At 40.8% G+C, this 20,246-nt stretch overlaps 2 protein-coding genes across 12 annotated transcripts in view; one reads left to right on the forward strand and one right to left on the reverse strand.

The window, feature by feature from the left end:
* The window catches only part of LOC113019561 (uncharacterized), a 145,096-nt gene that overhangs the window by 70,824 nt on the left and 54,026 nt on the right, over window positions 1–20,246 (reverse strand). The window lies entirely within an intron of this gene.
* Window positions 1,068–15,801, forward strand: LOC113014757 (matrix remodeling-associated protein 8-like). Of its 11 annotated transcripts, none has more exons than XM_080298875.1 (7): window positions 1,125–1,219; window positions 2,759–2,818; window positions 2,982–3,029; window positions 3,633–3,649; window positions 3,773–3,989; window positions 12,019–12,357; window positions 12,596–15,801. In XM_080298875.1, the coding sequence occupies exons 5-7, from the start codon at window positions 3,836–3,838 to the stop codon at window positions 12,799–12,801; spliced, it is 699 nt and encodes a 232-aa protein (XP_080155001.1). In that variant the 5' UTR covers window positions 1,125–1,219; window positions 2,759–2,818; window positions 2,982–3,029; window positions 3,633–3,649; window positions 3,773–3,835; the 3' UTR covers window positions 12,802–15,801. The 11 variants fall into 11 exon arrangements, with proteins under 11 accessions (XP_080154996.1, XP_080155006.1, XP_080155002.1 ...); XM_080298879.1 differs by lacking the exon at window positions 3,633–3,649 and adding an exon at window positions 2,613–2,666 and having other exon boundaries at window positions 1,162–1,219; XM_080298874.1 differs by adding an exon at window positions 2,613–2,666 and having other exon boundaries at window positions 1,170–1,219; window positions 3,633–3,989.

The raw sequence follows: 20,246 nt of genomic DNA on the forward strand, positions 1-20,246 counted from the left end.
ACAGTCCTTGTAAATACAGTAAAGAACAATTTTTCAAATATACAGACTCCAAATTTGCATAAAGTTAAACTAGATGGTGTTGACTTGGTTAATGGAAAATGCAATAATCAGTTTTTGAGGAGGTATTTGGTTAACACCTTATATCCAGGTAGGACAAAACATTCACTCGTCTTTAAAGATTATAACAAATCTGAGATCTCGTTGATCAGAACCAAATATTTAACATTTCCAATTCCCCCCCCCCCCCAAATTTAAAGAAGTCCATTTTAGAACGACAAAAAATATTTACCCCTCCAATGAATTTATGAGAGACAGATTTAAATTTGTTTTAGACAACTGTTATATTTGTAAAACAACTTCGGAAACAACAGAGCACATGTTCTATGGATGTGTGACAATCCAGAATTTATGGAAATCTCTCCATGTCCTAATATTGTCCCAGTATGGATATATTGATTTTTGGTCTTTTCAAAATATTCAAATTGGAGTAATCCTTAAGGACAAAAATAGTGAGTTTTTAGTTAACAAAGTATTACATACATAAATGCCGATATGCTAAATCCCCCCCTTCATGGCCTGCTCTTAAAAACGACCTCTCCCTGTTCCGTAAATCTCTTAAGCTAATAAATAAGCCCCAAGCAATCAAATTGCATAGATTTTTAGAAGAGTTTGATTTTTCTTAGCCCCTTATTTAAGTTATGTGTCTTGTTTATGGAACCTCACTTTTAGAGATTTTATGATCCCCCTTGTCTTCTTTATTTCTGTTCCTTGTTTTTCATTCTCTTTTTATTCTTATTTATTTTTGTATTGGTTATTCATCTTTTTATATTATTATTATGTAGATGTGTGAATATGGATGTGTATGTATGCATTTGTATATGCAAATATATGTATATATATGTGTGTGTATGTATGTTTACTTTCAGTTATTGTCGATTTCATTGTGGTGTATAGGAGATGTGATTCTGTTCTGATTGATTTAATATGTCGCTTGTCTCTTTGAGATTGTCATTGTTATTGTTCTAAATAAAGTTCATTTTTAAAAAAAAGTAAATGGAAGAGAGCCACAGGCGGTTGAACCAATGGGGTGAAAGTAAACAAGCCATGGGCGCTCCTCCCTGTGCTGGTAAAGATCGACTGTTGCAGTGTTTTTTTCCTATAAAAATGGCCTTAGCCGTTCCCCTGTGGTTTCTTGTCTTCGAGGCTTTTGCATTAGAAGGTGAGTTAGATGAGTTTTACAGAGTGACGCATTTTAACAGGAAGGCAAACACAAGCAGCTTTTGCACGATCTCACTGCGTGCAAAAGCTGCTTGTGTTTACAATCTTGCACAAGCTGCTTGTACAGGATGTGTTTAAGTACGTTTTTGACTGGTGTGCTCCTTGTCAGTTTTTGATGCACCTGAAGACCAAGCATGCACTGAAAACATTGTTTAAGATATGTTCGCTTGTAATTTACAATACGATTTTAATGCAGTACACCACAGTTTATCGTTTTTTGGTGTATCTTTGGTACAGTTATATACAGCAAGGGCGTAGATTTGACATGGATGGAAGGGACATGTCCCCACCAATAATTTGATCTCTTCGAGTAAAGAAAAACAAAACCGATAGAAAGAATAAAAAAAAAAAAAACGATCTGTCATCGTCTCGTTCACCCAGCGGTGCAGAAAGAGTTAAATTACGTTCTCTACTGGAGTCCTACGTCATGTGACAAATATGGCCAATGTGATTGGTTGTGCCTCTAAGGGAGCTCTGTTTAGTTTTAGCAGCGGCAAGCCTGCGCTGCCAGGGGGAGAGGAGGATGGCAGCAAAGAGGAAGAATATAGATATATATATATATAGATATATATATAGATATAGATATATATATATATAGATATATATATATAGATATATACATACATACACATATATATATAGATATATATATATAGATATATATATATATAGATATATACATACATACACATATATATATATAGATATATAGATAGATATAGATATATAGATATAGATATATATAGATATATAGATATATATATAAAAGAAACTATTTTTATATTTATTTTTACTATACTAAGAAACTATTTTTCAAAGAAACCTGTAAGTCACTTAAAGTCAAGTTAACTCATAAAATGTGTCCGTCATAATAACGTTACAGGCTATGCTAGGCTTTGGCTCACATCAGTCTAAATTTGTATGTAACCACGAATAACGTGCTTTGGAAACTAACTGCACATGCAGCACTATTAGTTCTCTCAGTCTCAGAGCAGCATTTCTAATTTTGATTGAAGCTGTCAGAAAACGACAGCCTCGAGCAGCCAGGATATTAGTTTACAGAGGCTGTTAAAATTATGTCTAACGTTAAAATGTTGGTGACACAATAATTTCATCCTAATGGCACTGACACAGGGTTCATTTTTGAGACAATATATCATGAGGTAGTCATGATTTTACAAATATTCCACCTTGTAGTGCAGTTTGCACAAATTGTTTTAATAATGCACTCACCCTACAAACATTACTGATGAGTCAAGATCTGCACAAACTGACAGAAACACTGAAGCAGCTCCACATTTTATTCTTATTGTCAAGTATGTCCTATTTGTCAGTTGACAGAAGAACCAACACAAAGCTCAGAGAGTAATGGTGACACAAGATCACAGGTGAAATTGGATGATGACTTGTTGGTTCGTTACTGTATTTGAAGCACATGTGTGACTGCATGTATGTGGAATGTCTCACTGTTATTCATCAGGTGACAGAGGCAGCTCTGCCATGTTGTAGCTCAGACAGAGGTGAAGAGGCGAGGTCACAGGTGACTGACTGATGATTTGGTGCTACAGATTAACTAGTATTTATTATCATGACAGTTGTCAGGCTGCTGATGTAAATTGTTTCATTAGTGCATATTTGACAACGAATCTGAATTGACATGTCTCACTTTTTATATGGCACAAATCAATTTGTTATTTTATCAGGTGGCAATATGTCCTAGTGCAGTCAGAGGGGAAGAGCCAGGGCCAAAGGTGAGGCACATCAAGCACACAATAATAATTGTAATCTGAGGATAAAACGCATGTACTGAGGCTGAAAGAAGCTTCAGTGCTCTCAGAAGACTAAAAAGATGGCTAAGGTTAACAGTGACTCAAATGAGATTAAACAATGCTGCTGTATGTTCACCAGGACAGACTGGACAGTATAGATGTAAAACAAATATGCCAGCAGTTTATCTCAGTTAACGAGAGGAGAAGGCATGTGTGTGGCTGCTTCACATAGTGAGTTGTTGTGTGGGGCATGTAGTCCATGTCTGTTGCTGTAACAGTAGTTCATGTTTAGAATAGAAAATCTCAGCTCACTGATTTGATCGGGGCAGTAGTGCCTAAAATGTTGCATAATTGTGCTGAGAGATCTTTTACTTTGTGGTAATCTTAGATGAGTAGTTTTATGGACAAAAAACACCAGGTCATTCAGTGTTCCCTTAGTGCTAATGTGTTAGAGATGTTGGTGTAACCAGATCAAAAATGCAGGTTATTACCATCGTCTCTGGCTGCAACAACATTTTATACCTGACGTAGGCTTTTAACTTTTACTGAAATAATGAGTGTAAATATTGTCTTTCTCTTGTTTAGCTGACACAGATGTCAAAGTGAGTCCTGGACAAGATGCCACTCTTTACTGTCAGAGTCCTAGAGGTGTCAGTGTCACCTTGTTAGAGTGGAGCAAACCTGAGCTCAAGTCAGAGTATTATGTGTTCTTCTTCCAAAACCAGCGCTCCTATGAAAACTACCAACATAAATTTTTCAAAGGCCGAGTGGAGCTGAGCGATCCATCCATGAAGGATGGAATTGCATCTGTGATTCTGAGGAACGTCAGCATCATCGATACAGGAATGTATATGTGTCAGATTACAACCAGCAACACAACAAATGGTGAGAGAGTCATCAAAGAGTTCAAGCACTACGTCAACCTCACAGTCACAGAGTCTGGTGAGTTTGTAGTGGTTCATCTTTTGCTTTTGGGGGCACAGATGTTTAGGGAAGAGTGGTGTGCATCTCTGAGGTGTGACACTGAATTTGTCCAAGCTTAGTGGGAGCATTATCAGTCTGCGTAAAGTAAAAGGAGAGCGCCATGCAGTAGATTGTGAATGAACAACAGAGGTGATCCAGTAATGCTGCACTAATGAATTAGACTAACTATTCACTTTAGCTAAAGTTATTAAGTTAGCTAAAGAGTTGGGATGCTGTGTAAGACATAAATAAAGCTAAAATACAAAGGTTTGGGCACCGTTTTGCATGTTTCCCTACTGTAGGGGTCTCTGCAAGCATACAGAGGGGGTACTCTGAGAGGGTACAAGATGACAACTTTGGAATTCTACTAGAAACAGTCGATCATATTTGTTTGTCAAAGCTGAATCCAGGGCAAACTACGCTAAATTAGCGTTTTTAGCTAGCAGTTACAATAAGCATAAAAGTTACCTTACGGCTATCATTTGTTAACATGACGCTTGTTCTTATACATGTAATACATTACCAACCTGAGAGTTTATCCGCTGGTCATTCGACATGACAAATGACTTCTGAAGTCTTAATTCAGCTCAAGACGCTGTAGATTCCCGTCAGTAACACTTTCGGTCCGCTAGTAAAATGTAGTTCTATTAATCTGCGCTTGAACCGGATGCAAGTTCCAAAAAAACTGAATTTTGGAACTGAAATTGAATTGTAGAACTGAAACTGAATGGTGAGAAGTGAATCTGAAATTATTCGAGAGCTGAATTTTTAAAGGATAAAATGCAGTTTCAAAGCAAATCAATTCATTTTCAAACCATAAATTCAATTTCAAATGAGACTAATTCAAATTCAGTTTTCAAAAGCATTTATTCAAGTTACAATTCAGATTCAATCTGAGCAATTCAAATTTCAGAAATCAGATTTCTGCCCATAGGAGACGTGGCACTCAGAAAATCCTGAATTCAAATCTATGGGAAATTAAAGATGGTGTAGTATGCTGTGTACCCACCCTTAAAAGCTCTATACAGCTGGGTTTATTTTTTAAACAGCAAAAAAACATCCATAAATGTCTGTTATCATCTGTGCTTTTTTTTTAATACAAGTTGGTTTTTTTTCTAAGAATTTTATTATATATTTATTTGTATGTTTTTGTTTTTTATTTTCTTTTATTTATTTTTGTCATTACAAAGTCAAAGCAGAAGCGGGAGCTCTGCATTTGATTCATGTGAACTTTGAAAAATAAAAACAGCTGACTGCCCACATGGTTGCTGTTTTGTTTCATCAGAACCCACGAGGACAGCTAACAAGCAGGGCAAGTAAACAAATAAGCCTTTGCTGAAACTTGCAGAATAACACTTCCTTACTTATACTGAAAGTATCACGGCAAAGGCATAACATCTGATTGGGCTGCCGGCAGATAAGACTGGTCCGGCTGACGTGACTATCAAACAGGGATCTCCGCATTACACAGTGTTACCTAGCGTTACGTTGAAGTGGACAGATTTTAAGATATTATAAGAGAATGTGTGAGATATTGTGTTTTGTCCTGGAACAACACGTCTGTAAGGACCCCTTGTGTTTCATTTATTGCAACAGTTGCATGAGTTTAATAACGCTTTGAATTAGAGCTGGGCGATATAAGATTTTTTCATATCACGATATGTTTTTTTCATTTCAGGCGATAACGATATCTATCACGATATAAGCCAAATAACTATATTTGTAAGATTTAAATGTGCCGTTGCTCACAAGTAAAATGTGAAATAATCAGCAGCTTGTTTTTATTTAAATATTTATTTCCAATAATAAGTTCAACAGGGTAGATGTACTTAAGGAACATGAGACTTTTTCAGATAAATGAAGGCAAATATTGCAAACTACAGAAAAGGCAGCCGCTAAAGCGTTTAAGTTTCAAAATAGAACAAACGAAACAGACTAAATTGTCAATTCCACTTAGAAACAAAATATTAATTCTAAAAATAAATCTTAGTTTGTTTTACAGAAGAACAGACAAAACTGACTAACTTTTGTCAATATCATATAAACTGAGAACAAAGGAAATTCTCAATCTCTCCTTGTTGTATAGCTTAGCTTTTCAAACACTTTTAACAGTTACTTTAGTCTGACAAAAGCCGAATGATGAATCAGCGCTTCCAGTCTGAGACTGGGGCTACGTCCACACGTACACGGGTATTTTTGAAAACGGAGATTTTCCGTTTTCGTTTTAAAAAATAATCCCGTCCACACATAAAGGCAGAAATGAAGGAAAACGCTGCTATGAACTTGCCAAAGCAGCAGGTGGAGCTAGATTCCTAACCGTGCAGAAATGTTGGACAATCAGAAGTCTAGAAGCCTCGGTGGGAAAAAGTAAACAAAGCTGGGGCATAGAAGCAGAACCGAGTCGTATGTGTGGAGAGACAGTAACTGTGTGTATATGTAAGCATTTAAACACTGCAGAGAGTAGAATTAACAGTAACAGTATTGTAGAAATTCATTTCACCGAAACAATAACGTGGCGCACAGTGTGACGCATGCACCAGTTTATTGTATTTCCAGACTTGCTTTCGGCACAATTTACAGTGCACGCTACTCTGTTTTTTGTCAGACTTGAAATAGCCGAAATACCTTCACACTACGGAACTTCTATGGCTCTTCCGTTCGACAATCTATCCGGCATTGGAACCATCATCTGTTTTCTCTTCGGTAACCTTCGGCCACGCTCAGTTGATTTTTCTAGTCGGCGCACTCATTACCCGGGCAGTACCGTCGCTGGCTGCTTCCCAAACAAACACACGTGCGGCTTGGCACTTGTGCTGTACGTAACAAGTCACGCGACGTGACGCTGCGGCTGTGATTGGTTCGGCTCTGCGCTACTTAATTTGGATTGGCTGACCTTTTTTTTTTTTTTTTTTTTAAGAGGACAAGAGCGGCGAGGTCTATCGCGATAGTTTAATTTCTCTATCGAGTAAAAGTTATATCGCGAAACATATCGTTATCGTTCTATCGCCCAGCTCTACTTTGAATTTCTGTGTTTTTCCCCTGAACTTTAAAATATGAGCAAAAAGAAACGACCCATAAAGTGTCAAGTGATAGTGAAGGCGTGGTGGTGATACTGAAGTATTACTGAGGAAAAAGGAGTTCGAGTGGGGCTGTAAGAGGTTAGTGATGTAAGGAGCCAGGCATGATGGAAACAGAAACAGGATGATATGACCTTGAATTCAATTCTAAACCTCACAGGCAACATGGGGCAATCGTGGCTCAAGAGTTGGGCGTTCGTCCTGTAATCAGAAGGTTGCCGGTTGGAGCCCCGGCTCCGACAGTCTCGGTCGTTGTGTCCTTGGGCACAACAACGGGCAAGACACTTCACCCGTTGCCTACTGGTGGTGGTCAGAGGGCCCGGTGGCGCCAGTGTCCAGCAGCCTCACCTCTGTCAGTGCGCCCAGGGTGGCTGTGGCTACACTGTAGCTTGCCATCACCAGAATGTGTGCGTGGATGATTGTGTATAGTGTAAAGTGCTATACAAATACAGGCCATTTACCATTTTTACCATAACTAATGGAGAGATGATAAAATAGGTGCAATGTGATGTCTTTTTCAGGTACCTGTGAGGACCCTGGCAGCAAAATTCTGAACAACCTGGAGACGGGACAGAGAAGGCCAACTGAGACTAGTATAAACTGAAATACAGAGGTCCAAAGGGGGGGTGTTAATTTATTACATTGATTGGAAAATAAGAAGACAGCTTTTTTTTTTTTTTTTAACCATCCAATTAATTTACTTGTCAAAACAAAGTCAAGTCAAGAGAGCAATGTCTATTTATTCCCATTTAGTTGAAGAAAACCCTTTTAATAACTTAGTTAATTTTTTAAATACCACGCCTGTTCAATACAGGCCCCCACATGCATGTATAATTCATTATTGTTTTTGCTAGTGATTATGAAGACATATATACCCTACCCATTAACCACCAAGTAGTTTTAGGTGGGGGTAATCCAGTGTAAAAACATAAATAAAAATGCCAGAAAAAAATCATTAATTACATTATTATTTGTTAAAACAAATTATCATGACAAATTATTTAATTTTTATGTATCTATTTTTTAATTCCCACTTACATTTGGTGTAAATAACACGTAAACATCAGGAGAAAAGTATGCAGCTTCACTGTAGCCAGTGACTCAGACTCAGACAAACATCATGCCAATGTCACCCACAGAAGAATACATTGACAATCAAGGTCAGTTTTGCAACTGTGCCCCTCAGACTGGAGCTAGTGGACTCTGTGGGAAAGCAGCTTTTTAAACTTTGAAGTTTTGGTTTGAAAACATGTTTTCATGTATTAGGTTTTTTGTTTTAAAGCACTTTGTGATGTGCCTCAAAAAGTGCTATATAAGTCATTTTTACTTTAATTTACTTTCACAGTGACTAAAAAGTTGTAAATTTAATCTGGTCTGGACACCAGGTTGCAGCACATTTAAATGCACACAGATTATATATCATCCGACTTAAAATAGCAAACTTCAGAAACAATAGATTTAGACAACACACCTTACACAGAATACCCAGCCACTGGTACAGATATATAGACGACAACTGGGTGAAAAACAAAACACAAGAAGTGGAATCCTGCTCACTGCACACATTAACGCCGTGGATAAAAACATCGAGTTCACCAGGGAAGACACAAAGGACGACTGTTTGCCTTTCCTGGACTGCGCTGTGCACATTGAAGAGAATGGGAAACTAAACATTGAAGTTTATCGGAAGCCCACACACACGGACCAGTACCTCCTCTTTGACTCCCACTCTACACCACTGGGCAGAACATGTTCCCTCTCAGCCTGAAGAAAAAAAGAAGGAACACACACATGTAAAGGAAGCACTTAAAACATGCGGTTATCCTAATTGGGCATTCATAAAGTCAGCAAAGAGGCACAGAAAAGAAGATCAGACACCAGCGAGGGAGGATAAGAAAGACAGACGCAACAACGTTGTCATCCCCTTTGTAGCCGGTGTATCAGAGAAACTCAGGAGAGCCTTCTCTAAGCACGACATCCCAGTGTACTTCAGACCCAGCAACACGCTCAGACAAAAACTGGTTCATCCCAATGACAAAACTCCTAAACACAAACTTAACAACGTGGTGTTAATAATAATCATTATGAAGTGCTTGTAACGGTTAGTCATGCATCAAATCAAATTATTTCTTTCCCCCAACCTGGATCCATTTGAGTTCGCATACCGGTCAAAACGCTCAACCGATAATGCAATTTCAACTGCCCTTCACTCAGCCCTCACACATCTGGACACTATAGACTCATACGTTAGAATGTTGTTCATAGACTTCAGTTCAGCTTTCAACACCATCATTCACAAAGTAGATCTGCAGAATCAGCCTTTTGGGATTTACTTATCTGGATGATTAAGCATGCATCAAGATATTAATTTATTAATATTTTTAAAATTTTTGCAGCACAAACCAGCACAAACGTTTGACATCAATTTTGTTTGATTCCATCAATGTGGGGGGCTGGTTGACCTCTGATGACCTATAGAAATTTTCTTGAATATCTTTAAAATGATAGCAGCACAAACAAAAAATTTTGCAGCACAAACGTTTCATACCAGTTTTGTTAGATTTGAAGAAGGTGGGGGGGCCAACTTCACTCACATGATTAGCTAGAGCAGACCTTTTGTGGGGCCCGCTAAGGGGGGCGCAGAGCCATGGCAGGGTGGGCGCGGGATGAAAGGGGGGGGGACAAAACGCTTGGACCCTGCTAGCATGGGGGGCATCCAGAAACGCAAAGCAGGAAATGAAGCATCGCTGAATATGTTTCCAAACAAACTTCATTCTAAGCCAAAGACTAGAAAATATGGTGAAGCATATCTTCCCTTTGGCTGTTTAAATCACAGACAAACAGTATCCCACATTCTTGATTTTTAGTTCACAAACACTTCTTGTAATGACTAACTACTCCTGGTATTTTGGAGATATACATACTATACTTTATACAGTAAAGTTACAGCGGGATACAAATAATATCAGGCTGATCCTGCCATGATTTGTTCCCCCTGTTCAAATCACGGACAAACGGTATCCCACAGCTGTTTATGTTTTTGAACCCATTTTGCACAGAGAGACATTTTTTTTCAAAAATGTATTGATAGCAATGTTGAATATTATTACACAGGAAAAAAACAACTACACGTAAAATAATCACATCGTGATGCCTCTGCCTTTGTAAATGGAGGGACATTAACTGCGTGTGTATGTAAGCGTGTAAAACCTGCAGATAGTCAGATTAACAGTATTTTGTCTCTGCCATTCTGCAAGTCATCTCATGTAAACAATAACCAGAGGTGGGTCAAGTATCCAAAAATTGTACTCAAGTAAGAGTAGCATTACTTTAAAATATTATTACTCAAGTAAAAGTGAAAAGTAGTCTTCAAAAAAGTTACTCGAGTAAGAGTAAAAAAAGTTCTTGGTGAAAAGACTACTCAAGTAGCGAGTAACTGTTTGAAATGTCCGATTTATTTTATAAATAAATGCTATCAGACAAACAAAAGTAAATAAATATACAAATTTTAGTATTTTCAAAAGGAATATATGTAAAAACATTAACAAAATAAGGCACAACAATTCTAATTTACAGATTTCAGTTTTTCACAACATAAAGCTTTTTTCACCAATACCTACAGATATTTAAATAATATAAATATATAAACAGTTCAAACAATTTCCAGTGACAAGATGCTGTAAACTCTATATTAATTTTTGCTCCAAATGGCACAGCAGCCTCAGAGAAAACATTAGAACGAGGCATCTTCAACATATGTACATACAAGGCAGCTCAGTTTACCATAAATTGTATGGGTGTGCATCTATTTCTGCATATTTAGCAAAAATGTGCCATTTCTTCACTCAGTGAGGTGATGGTTAAGCTTCAGCAGCAGTTTGCTCTCAAGGTTCTTTCTGTGAAGCTCTAACTGTTTAGCAGTGAACAGGAGTCCTGCATGACTGAGAAGTCCTTCACAAGCTCCAGATGCAGGAAGAGCTGTATTGGTTTTGATCAACAGCTTCTTGATGTGAGGAAAGCCATGCAATAGAGCCACACCTCCAGTGAATGGACATGAAAGGTACCTCTCCAGCCCTGCTTCTGGCTTTCCTGACCCCATGGATCCATCATCTTAGTCGGTTAGGCTGCTGTTTGCGCTGACCTCATCCAGCTCTGTGTCTAGGTGATGTCTGATGAAGTTGAGACCTGTGGAAAGGTGTAAGGTTTTCAAAAGAATTAGGTCTGGTTATTATAATGCTGTATACACTGCCAAGCTGCAGCTGTTTGGCAAGAAGATTTGATCACACTGGAGATGTTTTTTACTAACTCTTGTAGAAAAACAAAATCTTGTCATTCATATCCCGCACAAACAGTTTGCAATGAATTCCAGATTAAGTTTAAAATGAGAATGCGTGCAAGGCTAAGCAGTGCTAGCCAATAGATCCTCCTGTTTGGCTGTTACTCTAGGAAAAGACGAGAAAGACGGTGATGGAAGCGTGACTGGAGCTGCGATGTAGCCTATATAATATTTATGTTGTACGAACGTGATAATTCTGTATATTGTAATAACGTGATATTATGTTGTTCAAACGTGAAAGGTATATTGTTAGAACAATATACTTTTCACTTTTCTATTTTTCTTTTGCCTGGGTGGCAGCTCTACGCTTCCGTATCCGAGGCTTTTCAATGTGACCTCACAAAATTATCACGACTACAACAACCATGAAAAGAGTTGGATGGATATCGCTGCTCAATCACAGCTGCCTGGTCAATGTTTTTCATTCATTCATGGTGGCCAGTAGATTTTGCTGTGGAGATGGGTTATTCAAAACTTCAATACAATTCCATCACAGTTGGATCAGTTTTTCAGCGTTTGATTAGTGCTGTAGTAATGAATAATTGCACTTTGACTTTTTAAATTTCTTTAAACTGCATTGTTTCCTCTCTTTCAGTTCATATAAATGTCGCAGCTGGACAGAACGTCATTCTGCCATGTCGAGCTCCAAACATTAAAAGCAAAGCCAGAGCACTTGTAAAGTGGAGCAAAGCTGATCTTGGAAGAGATTATGTTCTTTTATACCAGGATAAGCAGTTTGATCCAGATATCCAGCATTCATCTTTTGTGAACCGGGTGGATCTGCAGGACAGACAGATGAAGGATGGAGACGTGTCTTTGATTCTGAAGGATGTGACGATTAATGATGCAGGAACATACGAGTGTCATGTCAGCCAAAAATCGGGAGAATTGATGAGGCTAATCAGCATCATCTACCTGAGAGTTGATCCTCCAGGTGAGTGAGTAGAGTTGAGTGTGTGTGTGATCAGAGGTGAAGCTGCTTCCTGGTTGTTGATGTTTGTTTCTAAAGATGTTGTTGATGAGACTTTGTAGAAAGCAGCTGGTCTGAGTGATGTGATCAGAGTGCAGTAGATAATGTCTGACAGCAGTTTGAAGAGGAAATGGATTCTGTTCTGTTCTTCACTCATCACCTACCTGACAGCTGACACCTCACACCTGTTTCTCACCTGCAGCTCAGACACACACAGAGGATGGAGGGAAGAAGGATGGAGGGAAGGAGGATGGAGGAGAGAAGAGTGGATCTGTTGGACTAATAGCTGGTCTGGTAGTTCCCGCTGTGCTTCTTATTGCTGTTGTTTCTGGATTTTTGATCTACAGAAAACATAAGAAGCAAAATCAGGATTCATACCAGCCTCCTATTGAAATGCACCATGTTTGAAATGTCTCAGAGCAAATGAGCTCTCAGTCTCCTGGCTTTGCTACTTTATTACTTGTAACGCGTTACTGTAATTGGATTACTTTTTTCAAGTAACGAGTAATGTTAAGGGATTACTATTGCAAAAACGGTAATTAGATTACCGTTACTTTCCCATAGGAACGCTGCGTTACTGCGTTACTAAAACAGTGATTTTTTTTTGCGAGAATGTCTCATGACAATGACGTAAGGAAGTGCGACGGCTGTGGTAGCACGTGTGTCAACAATAGAAAACATGGAGCGAGGGATAGAGTACGATCGTGCAGCATTTAATACTTGGAAATACCGAAATTACTTTGAATTTGACTCTTTAAAAAGCGACAAAAACATAAGCATACGTTGTACACTCTGCATCGGAAGAAAACTTCTTTCTACGTCGAAGAATTCCACTTCCAACCTGAGCAAGCACCTAGCACGCTGCCACAAGAATGTTAAATTGACAGAAAACCCCCAGGATCCCCTCACTGACGTGACCGCTGTGGCTACCACATCTACCCATGGCTCCAACACCATTGTGAAGTTTGCTGACGACACAGTGGTGTTGGGTGCCATCTCCAACAACGATGAGGCGGCCTACATGGATGAAGTGAAGAATCTGGCATCATGGTGCCAGGACAACCACCTCCAGCTGAACGTCGGCAAGACCAAGGAGCTGGTGGTGGACTTCAGAAGGAGTCAGCACAGAGACTACAAGCCCATTATCATCAATGGAGCTCCAGTGGAGAGGGTGCAGTCCTTCAAGTATCTTGGTGTCCACATCTCCTCAGACCTGACATGGGCTGCCCACATTCAGGTCCAGACCAAAAAGGCTAGGCAGCGCCTGTATCACCTACGACAACTGAGGAAGTTCAGGGTCTCTCCAAAGATCCTCAGGATTTTCTATACAGGCGCTGTGGAGAGCATCCTCACACAGAACATGACATCGTGGTTCGGGAACAGCTGTGTGAAGGACCAAAAAGCTCTCCAGAGAGTGATCCGTACAGCAGAACGCTGCTGCAGGATTGCTCTCCCCCCGCTTCAGGACACCTACACCAGGAGATGCCAGACTAGAGCAGCGCAGATACTGAAGGACCCGTCCCATCCTGGCAACAAACTGTTCCAACTTCTGCAATCTGGTAGAAGGTTCCGCATCTTCCGGGCAAGGACAGAGAGACTCAAGAGGAGCTTCTATCCCCAAGCCATCCGTGCCCTAAACACACACACCCGCCCTCTCACATCATCTATAATTGACTGAGTCAGGACTCTTCCAGACACTAAACCAAGGAACAATGTACATTTCAAATTCCTTTAATTTTAAATATGTTTATATTGTCTATCCTGTAAAATAGTCAGATGTCTATTCATATTAATGTACAGAATTCACCTGCTTGCTGCTACTACTGCACATTCACCCAATGTATATACTAAATATATATATATATATATATATATAATGTTCTTCCTCTAACCCCCCCCCAATTTTTTTGCACATGTCGAGGATCGTGTCAGGCTACATTTCACTGTGTGTTATACTTGTATAACTATGCATGTGACAAATAAAGAACCTTGAACCTTGAACTTCCACCGGGCAAACCTCAGATGGACCCACTCCTGCTAAACAGGTTAAACTAGACGTAAGAGCGACAGGACTTACAGGGAGTGCAGAATTATTAGGCAAATGAGTATTTTGTCCACATCATCCTCTTCATGCATGTTGTCTTACTCCAAGCTGTATAGGCTCGAAAGCCTACTACCAATTAAGCATATTAGGTGATGTGCATCTCTGTAATGAGAAGGGGTGTGGTCTAATGACATCAACACCCTATATCAGGTGTGCATAATTATTAGGCAACGTCCTTTCCTTTGGCAAAATGGGTCAAAAGAAGGACTTGACAGGCTCAGAAAAGTCAAAAATAGTGAGATATCTTGCAGAGGGATGCTGCAGTCTCAAAATTGCAAAGCTTCTGAAGCGTGATGATCGAACAATCAAGCGTTTCATTCAAAATAGTCAACAGGGTCGCAAGAAGTGTGTGGAAAAACCAAGGCGCAAAATAACTGCCCATGAACTGAGAAAAGTCAAGCGTGCAGCTGCCAAGATGCCACTTGCCACCAGTTTGGCCATATTTCAGAGCTGCAACATCACTGGAGTGCCCAAAAGCACAAGGTGTGCAATACTCAGAGACATGGCCAAGGTAAGAAAGACTGAAAGACGACCACCACTGAACAAGACACACAAGCTGAAACGTCAAGACTGGGCCAAGAAATATCTCAAGACTGGTTTTTCCAAGGTTTTATGGACTGATGAAATGAGAGTGAGTCTTGATGGGCCAGATGGATGGGCCCGTGGCTGGATTGGTAAAGGGCAGAGAACTCCAGTCCGACTCAGACGCCAGCAAGGTGGAGGTGGAGTACTGGTTTGGGCTGGTATCATCAAAGATGAGCTTGTGGGGCCTTTTCGGGTTGAGGATGGAGTCAAGCTCAACTCCCAGTCCTACTGCCAGTTTCTGGAAGACACCTTCTTCAAGCAGTGGTACAGGAAGAAGTCTGCATCCTTCAAGAAAAACATGATTTTCATGCAAGACAATGCTCCATCACACGCGTCCAAGTATTCCACAGCGTGGCTGGCAAGAAAGGGTATAAAAGAAGAAAAACTAATGACATGGCCACCTTGTTCACCTGATCTGAACCCCATTGAGAACCTGTGGTCCATCATCAAATGTGAGATTTACAAGGAGGGAAAACAGTACACCTCTCTGAACAGTGTCTGGGAGGCTGTGGTTGCTGCTGCACGCAATGTTGATGGTGAACAGATCAAAACACTGACAGAATCCATGGATGGCAGGCTTTTGAGTGTCCTTGCAAAGAAAGGTGGCTATATTGGTCGCTGATTTGTTTTTGGTTTGTTTTTGAATGTCAGAAATGTATATTTGTGAATGTGGAGATGTTATATTGGTTTCACTGGTAAAAATAAATAATTGAAATGGGTATATATTTGTTTTTTGTTGAGTTGCCTAATAATTATGCACAGTAATAGTCACCTGCACACACAGATATCCCCCTAAAATAGCTAAAACTAAAAACAAACTAAAAACGACTTCCAAAAACATTCAGCTTTGATATTAATGAGTTTTTTGGGTTCATTGAGAACATGGTTGTTATTCAATAATAAAATTATTCCTCAAAAATACAACTTGCCTAATAATTCTGCACTCTCTGTTGTGCCGCTGAACTGAAGAAACTCGTCGCTGCCTATATCGTCGAGGACATGTTGCCGATTTCCACTGTTGACTCTGAATCATTCCGACGCATCGTAGAAAAAATACCAACTAAAAGTGGTGTCAAGCTGCCCCAGAGAAAGTCATTTGTAGGATACCTTGAGAGAGAATATGACAAAATGAACTCTAACTTGAAGGCTACACTCGAAGAGGCAGAGTTTGTTTCCACCACTGCTGACATCTGGACGGTAAATAATAAAAGTTTTATGGGTGTAACAGTTCACTGGATTAATTCCACATTACAACGCAACAAGGCCACTCTAGCATGCAAGAGAATTAGAGGCAGCCATACCTATGATGTAATTGGAGCAGAGATTGAAGAAATCAATTCATCATATGGACTACAAGGCAAAGTTATTGCCACTGTAACGGATAATGCATCCAATTTTGCCAAATCATTCAGAGTATGTCAGCCCTATCATTTGGAGTCTGAATCTGAAAATGAAGAAGGTGATGACGAGGAACCGACCGTTACTGATGTCATAGAAGCTCTTTCAACAGCATCTGATGCACAGTTTAGCCTCCCTCCACACTACAGATGTGCATCGCACACAATTAACTTGATTTCAACAAGCGATGTTGACAAACATCTAAATTCCTGTGCAGACACCAAGGCTGTATATAGGAGTAGCATTGCAAAATGTTCTGCTCTTTGGACTAAAGCAAGTCGATCAACATTAGCCTCTGAACAGGTGGAGGAAGTCAGTCGGAGGAAACTAATGGTACCGACATCCACAAGGTGGAATTCCCTGTATGAGGCCATTTCTAGAATCATCACAATTCACTTGAATGAACTTAACCCCCTGTGTGTAAAACTGGGAATCAAGTGCCTTAATGAAAGGGAGTACCAGTTCTTGAAAGAGTACTGTACTGTGATGAAGCCCCTGACAGTGGCCCTGGACATCTTACAAGGGGATGAGTGCACCTACAGGGCTTTACTGCCAACACTCACAAGCCCGATGTCAAAGACGCTTGCCCTGAAAGATGACCTCTCTAGAATGACAGCCAGCCTTCCAGATGTCATTGTAAAGGTAAGATTATTATTAATTGCTTTGGGTGGATTTGTTAAATTTATCATACCATTCACAGTGGGTGGATGTTATACTTTGTTTTAAGCAGCGGGTACAATTATTAAAATGATAGAATAAAAGACCAAGTATTCACCCCTTGTTAAATATCAGGGATCATCATTAATAATGAATATTAATCTTAATATCAACAAAAGCCTCAGCCAAAATGAAATCTCATACAGTATTGATAATATAAAATATAGATGGTTTAGAGCTGTAAAGCCCACAAAATAATGACAATAGGTAATTATATAGTAAAATAATTTTATTTTTAGATGCATCTCTCCCTGTTCCTCACACCTAGGTATTCACCACTCATCCAACTCATCCAACATGTGAAACCTGCTGTGAGGACAATTAAAGTGTGGCCAGAGGGGACAGACGCAGTGCTCCAGGACAGATTTAAAAACACAGACTGGAATATGTTCACGCACACAGACCTGGACCAGTACGCCTCATCTGTACTGGATTACATCTCCGAAACCACAGACAGTGTCACCACCCAGAAACGGATCACCATGTACCCCAACCAGAAGCCTTGGATGAACCGGGATGTTTGTCTCCTCCTGAAGGCCCGCAACACCGCCTTTAGGTCAGGAGATGCACACGCCTACAGTACAACCAGGGCTAATCTAAAGAAGGGCATCAAAAAAGCCAAACACCATTACAAAAGGAAGGTAGAAGAACACTTCTCCAACTCCAACCCCCGACGCATGTGGCAAGGACTCCAGACCATCACAGACTACAGGACCACCAAACCCTCCCCCGCATCCTCTGATGTCTCCTTCCTCAACGAGCTCAACAACTTTTATGCTCGTTTTGAGCAAGGGAACCCCACAACTACAACCAAAGCAGACGTGATGCCAGACCACCAACCTCTGACTCTCTCCCCCACCGATGTAGGAGCGGTGCTGAGCAGGATCAATGTCCACAAGGCTGCAGGTCCTGATGGCATCCCCGGGCGTGTTCTCAGAGCGTGTTCTGGGGAGCTTGCAGGAGTGCTCACAGACATATTCAATCTGTCCTTGGCCCACGCTGTGGTACCGGCCTGCTTCAAATCCACCTCCATCGTCCCGATACCCAAAAACTCCAACCCATCTTGCCTCAATGACTACCGCCCAGTAGCACTCACCCCGATCATCACTAAGTGCTTAGAGCAGCTGGTCCTAGCACACTTCAAATCCTGTCTCCCCCCCACCCTGGACCCCCACCAATTCGCATACCGCCAGAACAGGAGCACAAGGATGCAGTCTCCATCGCAATGCACTCTGTCCTCTCACACCTGGACAACAACAACACATACGCCAGAATGCTGTTTATAGACTTCAGTTCAGCATTCAATACAATCCACCCCTCACAACTCACCAGGAGACTGACAGACCTGGGCATCAGTTCCCTCATCTGCAAATGGTTACTGGACTTCCTGACCAACCGCCCCCAACATGTCCGGCTGGATAACCACTGCTCATCTACCATCACAATGGACACCGGTGTACCACAAGGCTGTGTGATGAGCCCTTTCCTCTACTCCCTCTTCACCCACGACTGCAGACCTGCTGATGGTTCCAACACCATCATTAAGTTTGCAGATGACACCACGGTGATTGGCCTCATCAGTGACAACGATGAGGCCGCCTACAGGGAGGAGGTGGATCGTCTGGCTGAGTGGTGCGACACAAACAACCTGCTGCTTAACACTGAGAAGACCAAGGAGCTCATCGTGGACTACAGGAGGAATGCTGACCCACATCCACCCATCCACATTAAGGGGACGGCTGTGGAGCGTTTGAGCAGCTTCAAGTTCCTGGGAGTCCACATCTCCGAGGATCTCACCTGGACGACCAACTGCTCCAAGCTGGTCAAGAAGGCTCACCAGCGCCTCTTCTTCTTGAGGACTCTGAAGAAGAACCACCTGTCCTCAGACATCCTGGTGAACTTCTATCGTTGCACCATCGAGAGCATCCTGACCAACTGTATAACAGTCTGGTACGGGAACTGCTCTGCCTCGGACCGGAAGGCGTTGCAGAGGGTCGTGAAAACTGCCCAGCGCATCGCCGGAGCACCACTTCCTGCCATAAAAGACATCTACAGGAAGCGGTGTCTGAAAAGGGCTGGGAAAATCATCAGAGACCCCAGTCACCCATCACATGGACTCCTCACCCTCCTGCCCTCTGGGAGGCACTACAGGAGCCTCCGGACTAAGACCACCAGGTACCGGAACAGCTTCTTCCCCACAGCTGTCAGACTCCTGAACTCTGCCTCCTGACATCTGACCCACGTTAAAACATCGACTGAACATACACACACCCACAATGGACAACTGTACCCTCAAACACACAATAATAACATGGACTGAACCACCACTCACAACCACTAGCACTTTATATAGCCTCTGTAGAAATTATCCACATATCTCACTTATCTTAACTGCACTACTGTATAGCTCTGTGTAAATAATCATTCTGTACATACGATAATCTTTAATCCTACAACTGTTTACAACTTGCATAGTTCCCATTTCTGTATAACTGTATATCTCAGATTCTGTAAAGTTATTTATTTCATATTCTGTAGTTTTTCATATTTATATCCTGTTCATATCCTGTACATAGCTTGTACTCACTACAGCCTGTACATACCTATAGTTATAGAATATTCACAACATACTTCATACCGTGTACATTATAACATACCATAATAGACCCATTTCTGTAATATACTCACATATCTATATTATTGCTAATATTTATTGTAATATATCTATATCACTAAAGCACTTCTGGATGGATGCAAACTGCATTTTGTTGCCCTGTACCTGTGCATGTGCAATGACAATAAAGTTGAATTCTATTCTATTCTATCATATTGTATGTTACAGGCCATCAAGACTCATTTTGATGCTGTTCTGGACAGCCAAGAAGGACTTCTCGCAGCGGCCACTCGTCCCAAGTTTAAACTTCGTTGGCTGAGAGATGAGCGTAGGAGAGAGTATGTGAAGGAGCTCCTGATAACAGAGTGTCGTAAAGCTGCTCCTGCAACTGAGAACACTAATGTGTCCCAAATGCCAGCCAGCCCAGCCGAAATG

The sequence above is a fragment of the Astatotilapia calliptera genome, chromosome 3 (genome assembly GCF_964374335.1).
Source record: "Astatotilapia calliptera chromosome 3, fAstCal68.1, whole genome shotgun sequence".
Classification (NCBI taxonomy): domain Eukaryota; kingdom Metazoa; phylum Chordata; class Actinopteri; order Cichliformes; family Cichlidae; genus Astatotilapia; species Astatotilapia calliptera.